Source organism: Manacus vitellinus, unplaced genomic scaffold (genome assembly GCF_001715985.3).
Source record: "Manacus vitellinus isolate BGI_N305 unplaced genomic scaffold, ASM171598v3 scaffold_97_pilon, whole genome shotgun sequence".
Lineage (NCBI taxonomy): Eukaryota > Metazoa > Chordata > Aves > Passeriformes > Pipridae > Manacus > Manacus vitellinus.
The window spans coordinates 637,454-657,386 of record NW_021940906.1 but is presented as its reverse complement, the minus strand read 5'-3'; the positions used below and the strand labels follow the sequence as shown (position 1 = coordinate 657,386).

The 19,933-nt window shown below is 55.8% G+C and overlaps 1 protein-coding gene across 1 annotated transcript in view; it reads left to right on the top strand.

Moving 5' to 3' along the window:
• Positions 1–2,765: 2,765 nt before the first annotated feature.
• Positions 2,766–19,933, top strand: part of DLGAP4 (DLG associated protein 4) — a 72,344-nt gene continuing 55,176 nt past the window's right edge. Inside the window, exons 1-4 of the mRNA XM_025896516.2 lie at positions 2,766–2,872; positions 10,718–11,760; positions 13,092–13,259; positions 18,549–18,766. Coding sequence (XP_025752301.2) covers positions 10,810–11,760; positions 13,092–13,259; positions 18,549–18,766 — 1,337 coding nt within the window. The 5' untranslated portion in view covers positions 2,766–2,872; positions 10,718–10,809. The remainder of the gene's footprint in view (positions 2,873–10,717; positions 11,761–13,091; positions 13,260–18,548; positions 18,767–19,933) is intronic.

Here is a 19,933-nt window from a genome sequence, read left to right as displayed (position 1 = left end):
GGAAATGGCATGGAGGGCCATAGAATACACAGTTTTGGGCTATACCCATCCAGTGATGAATCGGTCCCAGCTGTTCTAACTAGGACAATGAGGAACCTGCTGGGTGAGGGGAGGCCTGGCACCCAGATATTTTCCTCCTCCCACATATCAGATGTGCAAAGGGGTGCCTGGATTGGCACTGTTCTTGGGTGTCTGGGGTACCCTGAGAGTGCTGGTGACAGGCACAGACGTGATGAGTGATGTCAGCACTGAATAGATACTTCCATCCCAGTAGCTACTGGTGGCGATACAGGATGCTGGGCGCTTGTGGTGGATATCTGTGCACCCAGGAGGGATGCTGAGACCATTCCTAGCAGATGCTGATGGCTTCCATGATGGACATGAGTGGGTCTAGTGGTACATAGTGCTACCCTCCATCACAGCTTTAGAGCAGGACAGTGATAGCAGGTGACAGCGATCAGTGGTGCTGATGCTCTGGGCGGCTGGAGGCAGCACTGGCCATGGATACTGGCTGTGCTGGTGGCTGTCACAGGCTCTACACCTCTGAATCACTGGCTCAAACCTAGCACAGCTCACTAGTAGCTGGAATTCACCTTTCCCATGGAGAGAGCTGTGAAACAGCCAGATGGTGTCAGTGCAGTGGCTGCTGATGGCTGTCTGTGGGACCCGGACGTGCCACAAAATGTCCTGTCACAGTCACACAGAGCTGCATCCACACAGTGTTGGGAGCAGTAGGCTGTTGGCAGCGACCTGGCACCTCACTGACATCTTGAGCTCAGGAATGTCTGGATTTGGGGTGGGGAGTTGTTCCTTGCTTTTAAGAGCTGATATCTCCACAACAGAGGCCTCCTGGGTTAGGAAGGGGCACATGAGCTGCACTTTCTGGATCAGCATGTGTCCGTCTCTGCTTTCATGGCCCTGGCCCAGACTCAGCAGCAGGAAACAAAAAAACAGGTGTTTTGGTGTAGAAGACAGATGAGCTCTGGGGACAGATGTGGCTGCCCTTCCTCCTGTTTGGCTGTCCCAGTGCCTGCGCCTTTCCTTTAATCATTCTCTCCACAGTATTGGGGTTCAGGTGGGAAGGTGATGAGGGTTTGTACCAGATTTAGGAGGGTGGTATTCTGGTTTTCCCAGGCTTTCCATTCTTCTGTCTGTTGAGATATCCGCCATGAGAGCCTCTCAGTGGACAAAAAGTCCTCTTATTCTCTACTTGCACTGTACCTATCCATCTATCTAGTCTTTGCTTCCTTGGAGCACATTCTAAGGAGGACTTTTGAGCATGTTTGAAGGAAACATAGTGTCTCTGCCATAACCCAAGCATAAATGCACCTGGGATGTCTGTAATCCACCCAGGCATGAGTTAACCTGAGGATAAAACCCCTGTTGCTGGACGGTGGCAGGTGACAGAGCGCAGTCTCATGGGCGCTGCAGTGCCCATCTCTCTACAAAGAGCTGTTGTTTCATCTCTGGCACTGGGGCACCAGTTTGGTCATCTTTTGCATCATCAGAGAGGCAGTCAGGCCCAGCACTCAGATCCAGCTTTCTTCGAAAAATTGCCAAGGTTCATATCCTTGTCCCGGCTTTCCATGCGTCCTCCCAGCCAAGAAACTGGGGTTCACCTATTTTAATCCCCCCTTGAGTTCTAGACAGGCCTTCTCAAACCCAGATGGCCACCTCTGTTCAATTTGGAATGAAAAAACTGTCCTAGGAAGGCTGACTCCTCTTTTGAGTTCCCATGCCATTCCCATCTCTTACTTCCCAGCAGCAAGAGGCTGAGTTCCTCAGTTTGTCCCAGAACCTCATAGTCCAGGACAGAAAGGCTTGGATATTTGTTGATGTAAATCCCAAATAGTATTTAACCTCACTGATTAGGTAACTCAGGCTGTGTTCACTGTGTGGTGCATAGGATTTTGAGGACACTAAGAATCACTGGGGGTTTTTCCTTTCTTTATTTACCTGACTTTTCCTGCAGGGAGTATTTTTCCAGTTGTTTGCAGTGTGGGTGATGGTGGATGGCAGGAAAGGAAGAAGCACAAGGCTTTAGCTGCAGCACAGTAGCACCTAGTGACCAGAAGGGAGAGGTTTCCAGGGTTTCCAGTGTGAGCTGCTCGAGCAGGGGTTCAATGAGCAGCATCACTAGGTGAGAGTCAGACGCAGGTTTTGGCAGTGCATAGCTGGGACACGCCAAAGGGAACACCAAAGGCTACCATCTGCCACCCCAGCCAGGTGTTTATCCCCAGGATATTCCTCTGTACCTCTCCAGTGTCTGCTCTCCCAGGGCTCAACTCAAGGGCACAGCCCAGAGCATGAGGCACAGAGAGTTACAGGATCCCCCCTGCCAGGGCTGCAAAGGGGGTCCTTAGGGGGTTATTCCATGACAAAGAAACAAGGGCAGGAAAGTCAAAGGGCACTTTCCCATGAAGGGGATCACCCCAGCCATGAGTCCCCAGACAAGGAGCAGGGGCACTTTGGATGTTTTCCTCCCCACTTGGCTGATTTCCAGTCCATCCTCTCAGTCCGTGTGACCCACAGAGGGACATGGGACTCACTTCCACGTCTTCCCCTGCTCCCATGGGCATTGCCTCTGCTTCCTCACATAGGGTGCTGTCTCCTGTTTGCCCTGTGTCTTTGCTAGGACTGAACTGGCACAATCTCAGTGTCAGGCAGAACTATCCTGTGTTTACAACATCGAGATTGTGGCTTGGGATGTTCATCAGGAAGATGCCTCTCTGATCTCTGTGACCTGAAGATATTTTCCCTTTTCTCTCTGCCCAGCAGGTCTTCATGAGGGACAGCCCTGGAGCCCAGAGAGACACATGGTGCACAGGATACTGAATCCGGCCTAGTCCTCTAGCCCAGCAAGCTGTGAGAGGTACAGTATGACCCAGGGGTGACTTTGGGACTACAGAAACAGGGATGTGGGGGACAGACCCAGCTGTGTGTTTGTGGACAAGGGGAGTGGAGCAGGAGGGAGGAGGAGACTGGGGAAGGGGAGCTGGGAGGGTGATTCAATGACAATTCTCCAACCATCTAGTAGTGAATCCTGCAACACACCCCTTGCAAAATAAAGTTATGAAATCTCATCCCTATTGCTATAGTAACGTCACGCCTCCGCGCTGACCCACTTTGAGACAAAGGAAGTGTTCCCGAGCTCCAAGCATGCAGGAGGCTGTGGATGGTCCCAGTCTGTGCTCTGAAGGAATGGCAGAGGGAGCTGCTGGCTTCTCCCTCCCGCTCCTCTTTGCACCAGGACCCTCACACAAGAGGAGCTGCTTTCTTTAAGGCACCAAGCAAATCCACTGCCAAAGAGCATCTCTATCCTGTATCCCAAATGCAGGGAGGGCCCTGCCTAGCATCATCTGGACCTGTCTGGCTTCATCTGGACATTTAAGCAGTGAGAACATCTGTCCTGGAGCAAAGCAACATCCTTGCACAGCAGCAGAGACCTGGTGGTGCAGCAGTGACAGCCCTCGTCATTTGGAGCATGCTGTGACTACTCTGCCACAAACATCGAGGGCAAGGAGATACAGAATCATAGAATCATGGAATATCCTGAGTGAGAAGGCACCCACAAGGACCATCAAGTCCAACTCCTGGCCCTGCACAGGACACCCCAAATTTCCTGCTATGTGCCTCAGAGCATTGTCCAAACCCTCCTGGAGCTCTGGCAGCCTTGGGGCCATGCCCACCGCCCTGGGGAGCCTGGGCAGTGCCCAACCACCCTCTGGGGGAAGAACCTTTTCCTGAGATCCAACCAAAGCCCTCCCCTGACACAGCTCCACCTGTTCCTTTGAGTCCTGTCGCTGGTCACAGAGAGCAGAGATCGGTGCTGCCCCTCCACTGCCCCTCGTGAGGAAGCTGCAGACCCTGATGAGGTCTGACCTCAGTCTCCCCTTCTCCAGGCTGGACCTCCTCCTCCCCATTGTGGTCCTTGGTGCCCCCAGTCTGGCGACTTCTGCTTGCTCTGGCAGCACAGTGAGGCAGGAAGACTCAGATGGGGCTTGGGCAGGGTGGTAGCACAGGAGGCCAAGCAGAGTCTCTGCCTTCCTCTCTGTCACAAGTTTTCAGTTCAAATGTGGACTCCCTGGGAGTCATAGCATAGACAAGGTAAGGGCTTTGCTCCATAGGGGTCTTTGCAAACATTCCCCCACCCCCTCCAGGCACCTTGAACAGCCCTGACCAGAATAGGTCAGGTTTGGTCCAGAATGTTCTCATTAGCTGCTTTTCCACATGAGCAGGACATGACCACCCTTGTGGTCTCCAGCATGTGCCCCAAGTGCCCTGTAAGGGAGCAGAGGCTGCAGGTGGGTTTCAAAGACAAAGACACGTTTGCTGCCCTGGTCCTCCCATTCCAACCACCTCATCAGCTCTCCTGCTCTCTTACGGAAAACTCCCTTTATTATCTGTCTCATTTATCTCATCTGACCTACTTAATGCTTTGCATTTCTTGCTTCAGAGCAGATCCCATGTCATGGAGAACTTTGAGAAACTTCTATTTAGGGACAGACAAATAGGTTGTGAAGTTTCTGGGGTTTTACTCCCTTAAGAGTTGATTATATTACCAATGACATTGGCATGGAAATAAGTTCTCTGTGTCTCTCAGGAGTTCATCTGCTCCTCCAGCTTAGCCAACACCTGAAGTTAAAAATCTCTGTCATATTACAACCTTTGACTTTCACAGCATTGGGCTGTGCTGATACCAAAAAAAAAAGTATTTAGAGCATTTAAGGAAGATAAATTATTCCTCATCTGTTTTGGGATGGCGCCAGTCAGGTCCCATCCCTCCTTATCGCCCCAGTGTGCACCAGCAGGCAGTCCCAGCAGAGATGGCCCTTGGCCTGAAGAACAAGCAGGAGACCACAGGTATGGGTGGCAATAGGGCAATATTTAGTGACCGTGAGACCTCAGGACCTGTGAGCAGATCCCACATTCTAAAGGCACAAGCCATTTATTCAGATGTGAGATGAAATGTGAGGAGATCCTTCCCCTGGGACACAGCAGTGCTGAGGGATCAGCGCCACACACTCCGTCGAGCTCACACACCAACGCAGCCAGCACTGGGGCTTGGTCCATCTGGTGAGAGCTGCCTGGCAAGGGGCTGAGGATGGGCTGGGTGAGCCCCTGGGACACCCGCAGGCAATGGGCAGACTAGTCCTCTAAAGTGATTCCCCATCTCCCAAGGAGGGATCCCTCACAGGTGAGACATGTGGCTACTGTCTCCCCTCCATTGCTGTGCAGAGAGTGCCTGGTTCTGGTAATACTGTCACAGTGGGAACATCCATGTGACATTAACTCCTCCTCAGGAGCCCCTGACTTCATCCCAGGATGGGCAGTGCTGCTGCTCAGCCCTGGCATCCTCTACCCCAGGACAGAGCTCCCCAGGCAGCAGTGGAAAACATCCCGGGGAGCAGCAAGCGGCAGGGGGAGGCTGGAGGAAGGTCTGTTGTGTAATGAATTGTTCTAAGCAGAAGCTGACTATTTTTATCCCCCGCGATTAGATTCTGAACTCTGAATCATCATTAATGCAGGGCTCTGGCAGCCGGCGGCCCCCCTCGCCGAACGCCACATCAAGTGTTCCTGCTAATTCAGGGAACGTTTGACTCCGTGCATGTGGGCAGACCCACGTCACCTACACCACAGTACACAATCTTTTAAGCTTCTTGCAGCAGGGTGAGGGGAGGCATTTTTCTTCTGCGGGTTGCGAATCCTCTATTCCTTCTCCAGCCGGTTGTTAGCATGCTGCTGGTTTCTATATATAAAAGCCACCTCTGTGTTTGCAGCCAGCTTGGATGGCTGGGCCAGGGTTTACGTGGGAGAGCGCAGTATGTGGAGCCCTGGAAAATCTGATTGGCAGAGGGGAGGACTAGATGACTCCAAAGGGTGCCTGCAGCCCCATCAGTCAGGGGTGTCTTCTGAAGGATGTGTGCCCTGAGCAGTCCCATTTTACACGCTGCTGCTTCTCCTGATGCTTCTGCCCGTTTCTCCTGAGCAGCACCCAAATGGCTCCTGCTCCTTCGTGGCCAGCCCTGCCTCAGGAGTACATAGAATCAGAGAACCAGAGAATTATCAAAGAGTTTGGGTTGGAAGGGACCTTAGAAACCATCTCGTTCCAGCCCCCTGCCATGGGCAGGGACACATTCCGCTAAACCAGGTTGCTCTAAGTCCCGTTCAACCTGGCCTTGGACACTTCCAGGGATGGGGCAGCCACAACTTCCCTGCGCCAGGGCCTCACCACCCTCACATTGTGATATTTCTTCCCAGTATCCCATCTCACCCTGCCCTCTGACAGTGGGAAGCCATTCCCCCTTGCCCTGTCACTCCAGGCCCTTGTCCAAAGTCCCTCTCCAACTCTCTTGGAGCCCCTTTAGGCCCTGGAAGGAGCCTTCCTTTCCCCAGATGAACACCCCCAGCTCTCCCAGCCTGTCTCCAGAGCAGAGGCGCTCCAGCCCTCGGAGCATCTCCGTGGCCTCCTCTGGACTTGCTCCAACAGTTCCATGTCCTTCTGATGCTGGGGACCCCAGGGCTGGAGGCAGCTCTGCAGGTGGGGTCTCACCTGAGTGGGGCAGAGGGGCAGAAACCCCCCTCACCTACTGCCCACACCGTGGGATAAGCCCAGGATACAGCTGACTTTCACCAATCTCTCCCCTGTCCTGTTCTTACATGTCTTGTCACACACACCCTGTTCACACATGTCCGTCCCCAACGAGCCCTGTCCAGGTGAACCCTGCTTTGGCTGTGAGCTCAAGAAATGCTCCCAGCCCACACAGGGGGTTATATCAATGCCTGCCAAGGAGCCTAAGGACAGAGTCTCTGACTTCTGCTGGCACCATCTGGACCCAGGTCTCGCTGTGTCTGGTGCCAGGTGTTGTGTACAGGTGCAGTGACTTTGTGGTGCATTATGTCCTCTACATGAGATGTGGCAGCTGGGGATGAGAGAGCCCAGCTCTCCCAGGGGGTAGTAGATCTCTCCTTCCATTTAGCATGGATGCAGTATGTGGGCAGTGGCTTTGGCATTTCCACAGGGAATAAACTTAGAAGCTGTTGGAAAGCTCTGCTGATGGGAATAGCGGGAGATCTATGGCAGAGCAGTGAGGGGGAGGCAGAGAGAAGAAGAAAGAAAGGGAAGGGGAGATGCTTTTTGCTGTGGTTTTGGGGAGGAAGAATCAGAGTCACAGACTGGTTTGAATTGGAAGAGACCTTAAAGCTCATCCAGTTCACAGGGCAGCCACAGCTTCTTTGGGCTACCTGTGCGAGGGCCTCAGCACCACTTAAAGAGCTCTTCGAGTGCCCATTTCTGTGTCAAGGCATCGCTCAGCTGCAGCAGTGATGGCTGTGTCAGCAGAGGAGGGCAGCCAGGGAGAGGACAAGGAGTCCTTGTGTGGAAGATGTGTGCCAGGGGCAGGGGAGAAGGGAGGGAGGGCAGCAGCACCGAGCCATCCCCCACAGCTGCCTGTGGAGGGTGAGATTAGCCACCAGCCCAGTGTTTGCAGCTCCCTGGTTCTACAGGAGCATAAGCTCCCATGCTCAGGGTGCACCCCGTGCTCAGCCTGCACCCCTGACACGCTACACACAAGGAGCAGAAATACAGAACATGGGGTGCTTTTGGAGCTCCCTGTGATCTGCCAGGCTTGCTGAGAGGGAGCCACCTTGCCTGGTGACCCGCAGCACCCCCAGGACCCCTCTGCCACACATCAGGCTGGCAAACACCAGCCAACTGCAAAGTGAGAGCCTGGAAACAGATAGAAGTAGAGAGCAGCGAGGTGTGGTGAGGCTGGCAAGGTGAGGGGCTGTATGTCCTTGCTGAAAGGGTCTGCCCTGTCCTCTGCCCTGTCTTCTCCATGCCCTCAGGATAAGATGGTTTAAGGTGGGTTTGCGGAATTTAAGACAATAGAAAAAGGGCAGCATCTCCCAAAACCCACATCCGCCACAAAAGTTCAAAGGGAGTGGGCAAAACAGACAGTGACATTGGTTTGCCCAAGTCCCTTGTCATGCAGAGCCCCAGCACAGAAGCTGATCACAGCTGCTGGTGGGGGATCCATGCCTGGAAGTGTTCAAGTCCAGGCTGGACAGGGCTTGGAGCAACCTGGTCTAGAGGAAGGTGTCCCTGCCCATGGCAGGGATTTGGAAGGAGATGAGTGATAAGGTCCCTTCCAATGCAAACCATTGCATGATTCTCTGATGTAATTCCATCCCCTGCCCAGTGTCTGGAGCTGTTGGAGCTGAATTGGGTGCAGCCCATCCAAGCCTGCAGGCAGCTCCCATGCTGCTGCTGTGAACCATGCCCAAGAGGAGGTTGCCTCCAGCTGAGGTTTGGGACACAAAAGTGTCATAAATCAGGTCAGGTCAGTTTACCTGCTTCACCTCAGAGACCTCTGAGCATCAGCAAAATCACTGGGAAGAGGAAGGTCAGCCCTGAGAAAATAGGCTGAGGGGAAGGGAAGTAATGGGGCAAGACCAGCCCCTTCCCATGGGCTCAGGGGTCCTCACCCTGGCAGCCCCTGCTGCAACCATCTGCTACTCAGGTCTTGTCTTGTGATGACCCTGAGTGTCCCCTCTGTGGTGGGGGACAGGCCACCCCCCTGCTGTGGTGCCTGGCTCAGGGCAGGGAGACACACTGGGGGCACTGGGCAGCTGCCCTGGGAGGCAGCCCTTGCCCAGTCTGTGATCTGAAGGATCATGGATTTGGGAGATTTAGTTTCAAGCTTTTTCATCTATTCAAATTAAAAAGATGGCAGGGAAGAAGCTAATTGGACTTTTCCCTTCTGTGACCCCACATCTCAAGAAAGTGCTATGGATTGCAGAGAGTAACTGAAATGTAAGAAAACAGTTTAATCCATCTTAAAGGGAGATCAGCTGACAGAGGAGGCAGCAAACACAGCACGGTGGGCACCAGGAGCTGGGGGCGGGGGCGCAGCCCTGCCCCCAACACATGCCCAGCAGCAGACGCATCCCTGGCCAGCAAGGAAAGGGATCCCAGAGCTGGAAGGACAGGCAGGAGGATCAGGACCTGTGACAGCCCAGCAGGGGTCCACAGGAGGAGAAAGAAGCAATGAACTCCCTGCCATATAGAAGCGAGTGTCCACCCTTGGCAAGGGCTCACCAGTCTGGGAGAGAGGGAGCTCCCTGCCCTCCCCTGCTCCCACATTCCCATCCTTTCTGCTCCTGCCCCTCCAGAAGCTTCTCTTTCCCTCCTTTCCCACTCATCCCCAGCCCCTCAGTTTTTCCTCCCTGCGCCTCTGCTTCTCGAAGACCTGAAGGCAGCCCAGCCCCTGGCACCACTCCTCCTCCCCTGCACATCAGGCCTTCATTGCATGGCACAGATTTACATTTCTTTAATTTTGCTATTTCCTCCCACTATCCCAGGTTGCTCCAAGCCCTCTCCAATCTGGCCCTGAACACTTCTAGGCATGGGGCAGCCACAGCTTCTCTGGGCAACCTGTGCCAGGGCTTCACTACCCTCACAGGGAAGAATTTCTTCCTAATATCTAATCTAAAGCTCTGTTCTTTTAGTTTAAAACTGTTCCCCCTATCTAGCTGTATTAAAAGTCACTCTTCCTCTCAAACTAAACCAAAAAGGAACTAAGAAACTAAGCTAAAAGGAAATAAGAGTTCATTTATTCAAGTTCCAATAAGAGTTCATCACCTATTCAAGTAGGTTTTAAGTATGGAAAATCAACTCACTGATTGACAACTCAATTCACATAAATGTTTATTGATTCTTTTTAAGCAGCCCCAAAAGGTTTGTCATTTTTTCCTATATAACCCAGTGCAGATGAGGATCCCTCTGAGCCAAGCAGGATGGGGTAAGACCACTGGGGAGACCTTCAGTGAGGATGTCCCCTGACTCCCTTCCTTCTGTCCAGCTGCCCCTCTGCCACCCTGCAGGGATCCTGTACCTGCCAAATGGGCCAAAAGTGGCCAACCCCAGCCCCTTGCTGTGGCAGAGGGGACAGTATCAGGGACGATGGGCGGGCTTGGAGGGTGACACAGCTCCTCAGGAGTCATGCAGCACGGCAGGAATCATCATCTGAACAGCAAACAGCTTCTCAGGTCAGGCGCTGAGTCCTCAGAAACACCTCTGCTCTCGCAGAGCTACTGACACACTGTGCTCCGGGGTAAAACATGCCACAAGCCTGGCAGTGGCTGAGAGGAGGCATTTGCCATCACCTTGTATTAGCGCAGCTGCATGAGCAGAGGCTGCCAGACCCGAGATCCCGGCACCACAGAAACACTGGGCAGAGGATGAGGTGGTCGGCTCTAGGCTGCCTGGGCTCAGGGCGGTGCAGTGTCTGACAGCAGGTTTTTCCCCAGCCCCTTGAGCAAATGGGACAGAGCAGGGATCTGCTGGCAGTGCCCTGCCAGCTTTTGTCACACTGCTGGGGAGGGGACTCTGCAGTTGCAGTGCCTGTATGCCTCAGTGCTCAATCGCAGGCTGCTTAACAGCGCTGCTGGTGTTCTGATGCTGCACATGGTTATTTAACAAAGAGAGTGAATCCTGCCCCTCCTCCTCTGCTGTGCCCTGTTCTCCACAGTGCCTGGTTTAATGCCCCTTCTCCTCCCCTCCTGCCATGTCAGCTCTCTCCTATCCTGCTTCTCTCCTTTGTTCTATAACCTTGGTGGCATTTGCTTTCAGAGCTGGGACAGCCCCCACGGGGATACCCCCTGGGCTGCCAGAGGGATTCCCATCTGGCTCTCAGCATCTGTCCTCTTCCTCCAGGTACAGGAAAGTCTGCGGGGCAGCGGGGCCAGTGCTCCTGCGAGGAGTCTGCTACACCGTCCCTGAGTGATGGTCTGGGAAGCACTGGGACCATGAAGGGCTTAGGAGATAACAGAAGCCGCCACCTCTCTGATAACCTGGACTCCCCTCAAGACTCTCTTTATGCCCCCCAGGACAGGAACCCTTATCTCCTCAGCCCCACCGACTCCTTCACCATGGATTCCCGATTCCCCGCCCAGAACGCACTCCATGGTGACTGTCTCCTTCCACTCAACAACCAGATCTCCAACAGCAGCACTTTCCCCCGCATTCATTACAACTCCCACTTCGAGGTCCCGGACGACAACCCTTTTCCGAGCCATGCCCAAGCCACAAAGATCAACCGCCTGCCTGCAAACCTCCTTGATCAGTTTGAGAAGCAGCTGCCCATCCACAGGGATGGCTTCAGCACCCTCCAGTTCCAGCGGAGTGACATGAAGCACCGGAGCGAGAGCCCTGGGCGCATCCGGCACCTTGTCCACTCTGTGCAGAAGCTCTTCGCCAAGTCCCAATCTCTGGAGGGCCCCACCAAGGGCAACGTGAATGGGAAGAAGGGGGCAGATGACGCCAAGCAAAACCGGAGGAGCAAGAGCAAGGACCGAGCGAAAACCTCCGAGCCCAAGCGCAGGACCAGGTCCAACATCTCCGGCTGGTGGAGCTCAGATGACAACCTGGACAGCGATACCTGCAGCTACCGCAACCCCATGGGGCTCATGACGCTGGGCCGGCAGCCCGACCACAGCCAGCCAAAGTACTTCATGCACGCCTACAACACCATCAGCGAGCACATGCTGAAATCCTCCAAGAGCAATAACGACCTCAAAGTCACCCCTTGCACCAATATCCCCATCAACAATGACTCCAACTACATCAAGCGAGGCTCCTGGTCCACGCTGACGCTCAGCCATGCCCGGGAGGTGTGCCAGAAGGCCTCCGCCACCATTGACAAAGCCTTGCTCAAATCCAAGTCCTGCCACCAGGACTTGGCCTACCACTACCTGCAGGTGGGTGCCGGGGTAGGGCATGGCATGCTCCGTGCAGGGAGAGCACAGGAGTTCAGGGGACATCCTCTCGCTGGGCACCCTATTGCCCATGTGACCTTATCAAACATCTCCAAATGGTTCAGCTGCCACCTAAGGTCACACTGCCAGGAGAGGCCCGGGAGGGGCCCCAGGAATAGACCCCCACTCCTCTTGCGGGGACACTGGTGCACGTGGGGTCCATCTCCCACAGCTGCATCATTGTCCCAGCACACCCCCCCCGTCCCTGTGCTGTCCCATGGCAGCGAGGGGAGGAGGGCATGTGCCATGCCATACCCTCTGCTGCAATCCCCATTTGCTGCAGGCCCCACACATGCCCCCACTGCCTGCCCAGACCCTGAAGATGCTGAGGGAAACACTCTTGGGCAGGTGGGTATGTAGCTGCCCACGTGGTTGTTCCCAGTGGGTGCCCGTGCAGCTGGACATGCTGAGCGGCCATGTCTCACACCTCACTTGGACACAGCTCCCCAAGCTCCAGCCCCACTCCCATGGAGACTCCTGCTCTACCACCCCACGGGCTGAAGATCCCCAGCAATAACTAACACTTACCCCTTATATCCACGCATCACAAGGACGTGCCGGCGTGCCCAGTAAGCCCCACTCTGCCCAGCTTCCCCGGAGTGCTGGTAGGACCGACCGCTGCCTCACTCGCCCACGCGGGGCAGGGCTGGGGGCAGGGGGGCAATGCCAGCCCCCAGCTTGCATGGCCGTGGCCTGCATGGCTAATGCTGGTTTGAAACCCCATCACCAACAGCTCCAGGTCACTGTGGCAGATTCCAAAAGCAGTGCTTGAACAACATGAACCTGGTTGTGCCCTAGAGAGAGGAATGAAGACAAATAAGCCAGACCTGAATGGGGGGAGGAGGGGACCAATCTGTGTATGTAAATCTCCAGCATCCCTTTAATGAAGAGGTGCCATGGGCTCCCCTGGTTATGCCCAGCAAGCTTACAAGCTTTAAAGACCAGTGAGTTGTTGAAGCACACTCTGTTTCCAATACTGTTCTGGCCACGGCTGCAAATCAAACTTCCAAGGGACTGAACTTACCAGGAGCATCATCAGGAAAAATGGTCTTGGCCTGGTTTCTTTTTCTTTGCCCCCCTCCTTCCAGTTAAGTGTTTGAGGTCAAAGAGCTGCAGCCATAGTCTCTACCGACCCTGTTCCCCTCAGCCTGCAGCGCAGAGCCCATCAGGCAGCTCCGACAGCCCCTTGCCTCTCGGAGTCTGGCCCCAGCTGGGGATGTGAGGCTGCCCTGGCCATCCTTCCCCCCATATAATGAGCCTCCGTTTCTCGACAGCCTGACGCAGGGCTGTGGGCACAGCTGGGTGGCACGAGCCCGGCCAGCAGCTGGGCAGCCCCACCACTCAGCTGGGAGGACACGGGTGCCCCGCTGCAGCCGAGCGAGCCCCCACAGAAGTGGGACCAGCCCCTCAGCCCCGGGCCGACCGACGCAGGCAGCACCCAGGTAGGGATCTTGTATTGAGGGGAAGCTTTTGCCCAGCTCCCTCCCACCCTGACCCTGACCCTCCTGGGACCATCAGACAGGGGCAGTAGCCTGTGCCACCGGACTTGGAGTGGGTAGGGAGCAGCCAACAGCCATGGCTGCCATGGCTGTAGGGGCACTGGGGGACACCAGGGTGCAACCAACATCCCGAGTGCCTGGGGCAGCCCCTGCGGCCAACAGCGTCTCACTAGAGCAAAGCCAAGACCCCTGGCACCCAGAAAACACGATGTTCGATGCCCCTGCAAGCTGACAGGTCACAGGTGCTCAGGCTGATCTTGTACCCATGTGAGCCACAGAGATCAGGGCTCAGGGCTCAGGAACCTCATGGTAGCATGGGGTGATTGTATCCAGACCTCTCCTCAGCACAGGAAAGGGGCTACACTGGTAATGGAGGAGTCATGTCTGCAGCTGGTGTGTGGGAAACATCCTTTTGCAAGGCCATGCTCCACCTGGGGACAGAACAAGCCCACTCCCTGCATGTGCCACAGGGAGGAACCACAGGGATTTGCCTGCCCAGTGCCTGGGGAGCACAGGGGCCCTGCCCTGTTGTGGATGGGGCAGAAATGCCTGGTGGGTCCCAGAGGTAAAGGGACATGAGGGAGGGCAGGAGGAGTGGGATGAGGACAAACAGGACACCCCAGCCTCCAGGTTGGGCAAGCCCCTCAGCCTATTCGCCTCTCCTACCCCATTTGCAGACTCTGGGTAGTTTTGGGCTTCACTGGGGACTACTGGGGGTTCATGTGATGTTTCCAGGCCCATCCCCATACACAGACATTAGAGATGGTAATCATCCAGCTCGAGGTCCAGCCCTGTCCCATCGTCATCAGGGGTTTCTTGGGATCAGTCCCGCAGGTGACACAGCTCTATCCTTAGAGCAGAGTCCCCAAGGAGGGAGACTGTGTTCTCCATGCCCTATTCCCCCATCTCCATGGGCCCCACATGTGGCTGGCAGCACAAGGAAAGATGCTGAGGGGTCAGGATCCCTATGGCTAGGAAGCTCCTCGGAGTGGGAGATGACCCAGGCAGGGGTGAGCAGAAGCTGTGGATCCCAGGATCATACCAAAGGGACAGGCAGTGTGAGGGCTCCCAGGGGACAGTCACCATTGACCTCATGCATCATCCAGATTAGTTTACAGTCACACCACACCAGAACTTCCTTAGGCCCCAGGACTCCCAAAAATAGTTCATAATCCAGACTGGGTGGCCTGTTCAGTGCCAGCCACTCAGTGGATGCTCGCAGCCTCATGCCAGCCCCACCTAGCTGCCATGGAGCAGGACTCCAGCCCAGATCCTTCCTAGAGGGTGCCCTGCCAGAAGGACAGCCGGGGCCCAAGGGCTCTGATTTGCTTTCTCAAGGATGTGGCTGAGCCCACAGCTGACCCCGAGGGAGGCGGCCCTGGAGGGAGCAGCAGTGTGCCCACCTCAGTGCAGCCTGTGCATGGCCCGTGCGTCCCTGCCCGCTGTGTCCAGCCCGCAAGCTTGGCAGAGCGCTCCTGGGTGGTGCATGTCCATGTGTGGCGGGGCTGAGCTGCATGTCAGAGCTGGCACATGTGTGAATGGAAACGCTGTTTGCTCTGCAAGTTTCTTCCTCCAGAAACTGTGGGAGCGGTGCAGCTTCTGCACCCCTGTCCAAAGCCCAGGAGTGGAGCCTTCCCCTTCCCTCCACTCCCCTCTCTTTTGGGGGATGCCCATGTGACCCCTTCCCTTTTCCCTCCATGCTCTGCTCATGGCAGGAGAGCAGCAGAGCCAGACAGTGCTGCTGGTTTGTGACATTCAGCATTGTGGCAGCAGTGAACCCCAGTTCCAGGGATGGACACATGCCTGAATCCCACATGCACCGCATGGCACCACATAGACCACGACTGGGCAGAAAGATCCATATCCTGCAGCCTGGAAGACCACCTCTGCTGCCTGCTCTTTACCTCCATGCAGCCTCAGGGCAGGTGTATCCCCAAGCCTCCACAAGTGCTCTTGACAAGTGCTCTTATATCCACGCCCTCCACACCAGCCAGAACACCATGGGCAAAACCAAACCCACACCTGGGAGAGCAGCAAGAAGGGCAGCAGAGTCCCACTGCCAGTGAGGAGCCTCCAGAGCTGCTCTGGGCCAGGCCTGGGTGCCTTCAGGTCCACTTGGTCCTGTCTGTGACACATGAGCTGTGCTCAGAGCCTGGAGTCTCACCTGCCACGAATGCCGCTGCCATCAAGGGGCCTCACTGACCACTGTCAAGGTCTGTCCTTGACCACAGGAGCTGCTTTGGGCTCATCACCCCCATCGCAGAGCTTCAGACTGTGGGACAGGCTCCTCACATCCTCAGGGGCCTGACAGTGCAGAGAAGCACCCCAAAAGACCCTGAAGAGCACCTCAAGTACCTATACTGCTTTTGGAGGTCCCCAAGGGCACCTGCTTGTCTTTTCAGGTGTAACACTTATGAAACATTTGTCCAGCACTCTGTCCCTCAGGAGCAAGAGCTCCCCATGGACTCTGTATGCAGGCAGAGGTGGGACACAATCCAGACTGGGGTAGTGGCTTCAGAGGGTGTTCTGCCAAGCATCTTCCTTCCCTTTGACTGCTGAACTGGAATGTGGAGCCCCCTGACAGCTGTGTCTTGCCGTCTTGCCAAAGTGAAAAACAATGGAGAGGCAGGGAAAGGAGAAATAGGCAGCTTGGTGAGGATCAGCGGGCTGTCACGATGCCGTGGGGAGGCTGTCCCTAGGACAGGGACAGGGTCTGTACAGGGCAGGCAGTGCTGGGGGCTGCCTGGCTCACAGGCTGCACCAGCAGAGACACACTGAAACTCTTTTGTGCAGCTTTGCCGAGAGAGCCAACAGGGCCAGAGGCCAGGAGGCAAATGCACCAGCCATGGCGGAACTGAGCAGCCCCCGGCCCTACCCTTGAGCAGCGGCACTGGAGCAGCCACAGTAGCCTGAGCTCTTAACATCCCCACTGTCCTGGGCTGAGCCCAGCTCCCCTCACTGCCCCACACCATCCAGCGTTTGCCCCTGCACAGGGCACGGCCGTGCAGTCCCTGCTCTGCTGAGCAACCCAGCTGCTGGCACACTCTGCCTCCTCCGCCAGGCCTGTCCCCTTCCCAGGCCCGCCTGCCCATGCCCCAGCCTCGTGCTAGTCCGAGACCCCCGCAGGCAGGAGCTGCAGCTCACCCCGAGGAAAAGGCAAACAGCAAAACGCAATCTCCAGTCAGACCTGACAGCAAGGTGATGGGTATAAAAGTGCTTTCTCAGGGCCCTTGTCTCCTTTAGGAACAGAGCCAGACATCCCAGTAACCTGTTGGGATCCCTCTCATGGCAGGACTTAGCTGGAGCCAGTGCAGTCCCTCCTGGCCAGCCTCAAGGCCACCAGTATGGACAGAGGCTGGGGAAGAGGCAGGGCTCACACCCAGCAGGGAAAGGGATCTGGGCTCTTACATTTGTAGGAACCTGATGGAAACACCCGCAGCCCCTGAGTGGACACTCATGCAAGCAGCCAGCCTGGGAGCTACGGCCAAGCACAAAGATTGCAGGAGGCAGGGTGGAAAGAGATGGGAAAACCCTCACCAGCAGCAAGTGGGGCCAGGGAGGCCTGGCCGGGTGTGGGTCTCATGTGGAAGACTCACTCTCCATTAGTCCCCACCTGGATCTCACACACCGGCATCAGCCCTGACTGTGTTCCATGACCCCCAATAATCCCAGTGCTGCGTCATGGGCACACTCCTGACAGGAGCTCCATCACCCACAGGCTGTTTGGGCTTTGTTCCACACCTTGCCTTCTGGACACACAGAGCAGGATGGCAGGACATGGGCTGAGGCCCTGCTTCTTCGGGTACAAGAGAGCCCTTGTTGTGAGCTGAGCTGTTGTGTGTGGATTGAGCCTGGACACAGCCCAGGTGCTCTCAGGACCACGAGCAGCCACTACCTGAGGATCTAAACCTCACCTGAAGATGCTGCACCCCAACAGCATCAGACAGACCCTCAGACTGGCTCTGGCTCCCACAGAACATACCTGCTGTGAACAGGGGTGGGAAAAGGCACCACGCAGCATTTAACAGCTCTGGCTCATCGCAGCTGCAGCACAACTCTGCATCCCCAGAGCACTGTATGAACACCAACTGCTTAATGCCATGGCTCCCTGGGGATCTGGGCAGATCCAGCAGCTCCATCCAGCACAGCCAATGTGGATGTTCCTCAGCAGCATGAGCTGTGCTCAGCACAAGACCCATTGCTGCTGCCCATGGCACCCACCCACCTGCTGCTCCCTGGGGCAGACTCCCTGGGGTCAGCATGGCATGGACATTGCTGCATCTTCACATCTGTCCTTGCTTCTCCCTGGCCACATCTCTCAAGGGCAGGACAAAGGCCAGCTGCATTCTGAGCAAGCCACAAAGCCAAGGCTTGCTCCTGGCAACTCGAGCTTCCCCGTCTTTCTCCTTACCTGTCCCACACCATGTGTGGCTCTTGTCCTGGTCCATTCTGGGCACCTTGGCTCTGTCTCCAGTCCCCCACACAAACCCTTCGCAGGATGGGCAGGTGGGGTGTTGGCTACTGTGGTTGTTCAGTGCTTCAAGCCTCCAGTGGGACCATCAGCTCACCCATCTCTAGTGAGGGATCAAGTGACCGTGTCTGCCTTGAATTAATTGTGCAGTTGCCATCTTAGTAGAGTTAGAAGCGATTCTCTTGCCGAAGGTGCTGCTCATCTTTGTGCAGAGAGGCCAGCACAAGGTCTATGTGCCTGAGCTGCTCCAGAGGGACTTGTGAGAGCCTGACTTGGCTTCAGAAATGAATTTCAGCCACTCAGAGTCACATTCAACTCAGAAATCTAAAAGGGTGTTAGAACCCGTCTGGGCTCTGACTCACAAGCCCTGCTCTACAACAGCACTTTTATGTTCAGTGACATGGTCTGTGTAATGAACACCCATGTCTGCTCCTGTCCCAATGCCCCACACAGGCTGGTGAGACTCCCTCCTCCCTCCCCCTTACATCTGGCATTGTGCAGCTTGTATTGGCTGTGTGAGCATGTCTGGGGTGGAGGTGATCTGCTGCAGCAGGGGGAATGGCTGTGATGTGCTGAAACAGAAGCCACCAAACCCAGGGCTGCCTGGCATGAAGTGGTAAGGGAGGATTGTAAAGGAGTTATGTTGCCCATTCCCACTGCACTCCAGTGGAAAGTCCAGCATTCCCCCCAAGTCCCCATGATCCCATTGGTCCCAGAGGTGCCATCCCTCACATCTGCTTATGCTCTCCTTCCTCTTGTAGGTGCCTCAAGGGGAGTGGAACAACACGCTGTCCAGGGACAAGGACAGCGAGATCCCATGCCGGCGCATGCGGAGCGGGAGTTACATCAAAGCCATGGGGGATGATGATAGTGAAGACTCAGAAAACAGCCCCAAACCATCCCCAAAAACTGCAGCTCGGAGGCAGAGTTACCTCAAGGCCACCCAACAGTCCCTGAGTGAGCAGAGCACCACACAAAGGTAACTCTGGAGCTCCTCCAGGAGCTCTGCACGGGTTCCCAGGGCCACCCCTGGAGCAGGCCTCAGGGTCTGGCCAGCAGCAGCATCCCACAGAGGCTCCAAGTGGGGATCAGAGCCCAGCAGGGCTCCTGCACCCCAGCTCAGGCAGGGGCAGAGACATGAAGAGAAAAGTGGGACAGGAGGAGATGTGGCAGAGGAATGGAGAGAGCTCTCCATCCTGGTGACTCCAGATAGCCCTGGCATTAGGAGCTGCTCCAGGTCCCTGTCTGCTCAGTGATGGGGAGAGCACTCTTCTGATTGGAGCTGTGGGGATTTCCTCTCCAAGCATCTTCTCCTCTGGAGGAGTACAGAGATCCCAACCTCATGATGCCACTTGGACATGGAAGCTGCTGACCCAGCATGGCTCAGGACACTTGTCACACAGCCCAAGGCCCGCTGGGACTGTGACAGTGGCTTTACTCCACAGGTGTCCCAAGGACCCTGTGACCATCCAGAAAGTTGGCACACTGGGCTGGGTGGTATCCTGAGACCAGGAGAGAAGAGCTGAGAGGTTAGGCACCAGGTGTTGAGGGAGGAAGACCCAGCCACACAGGAGAGCCAGGGGAACACGGCACAAGTTTTGCTGGGCCAGAAGGGGCTGCAGGACGGGAGGTGTGTGGCCCATGACCAGTGGTGATGCTGTGCTGTGTCCTCACCAGCTGCTCCACTTCCCAGGACAAGGCACCTGGAGACTGTCAGTGTTTTGGATGCTGCAGCTTTGGAGGGTGTGAGTGGTACGGAGGGGCAAGAGGAAGCAGGAACCATCGCAGATGAACTCCTGAGGCTCAGCAGGCAGAGGGAAACTGGGTGCAGGCAGTGTGGGGAACCCTCATGGAGGCTTCAGATTGAGATCAGATGCTGCTTTCTTCTGAGAGACGGTGACAAAATCAACTGTGGGGAGCCCTAGAAATGCCTGCTGTAGATCCATTCCTATTCCCAGCCTTCACGTCAGCCTCAGAGGAGCAGAGAGGGGTCATGGGGTCTCTGGTGCAAAATACCTACGTAGAGAGGCTGGGGTTCCTCATTGCCCATCCCGACCATGTCCATCGGGATCTGAGCTGCCTTGAGCGCTGGGCTCAGCTGAAGCACGGGACAGTGCTGGGAAAGGTCTGGGGAGCACGGGGGGTG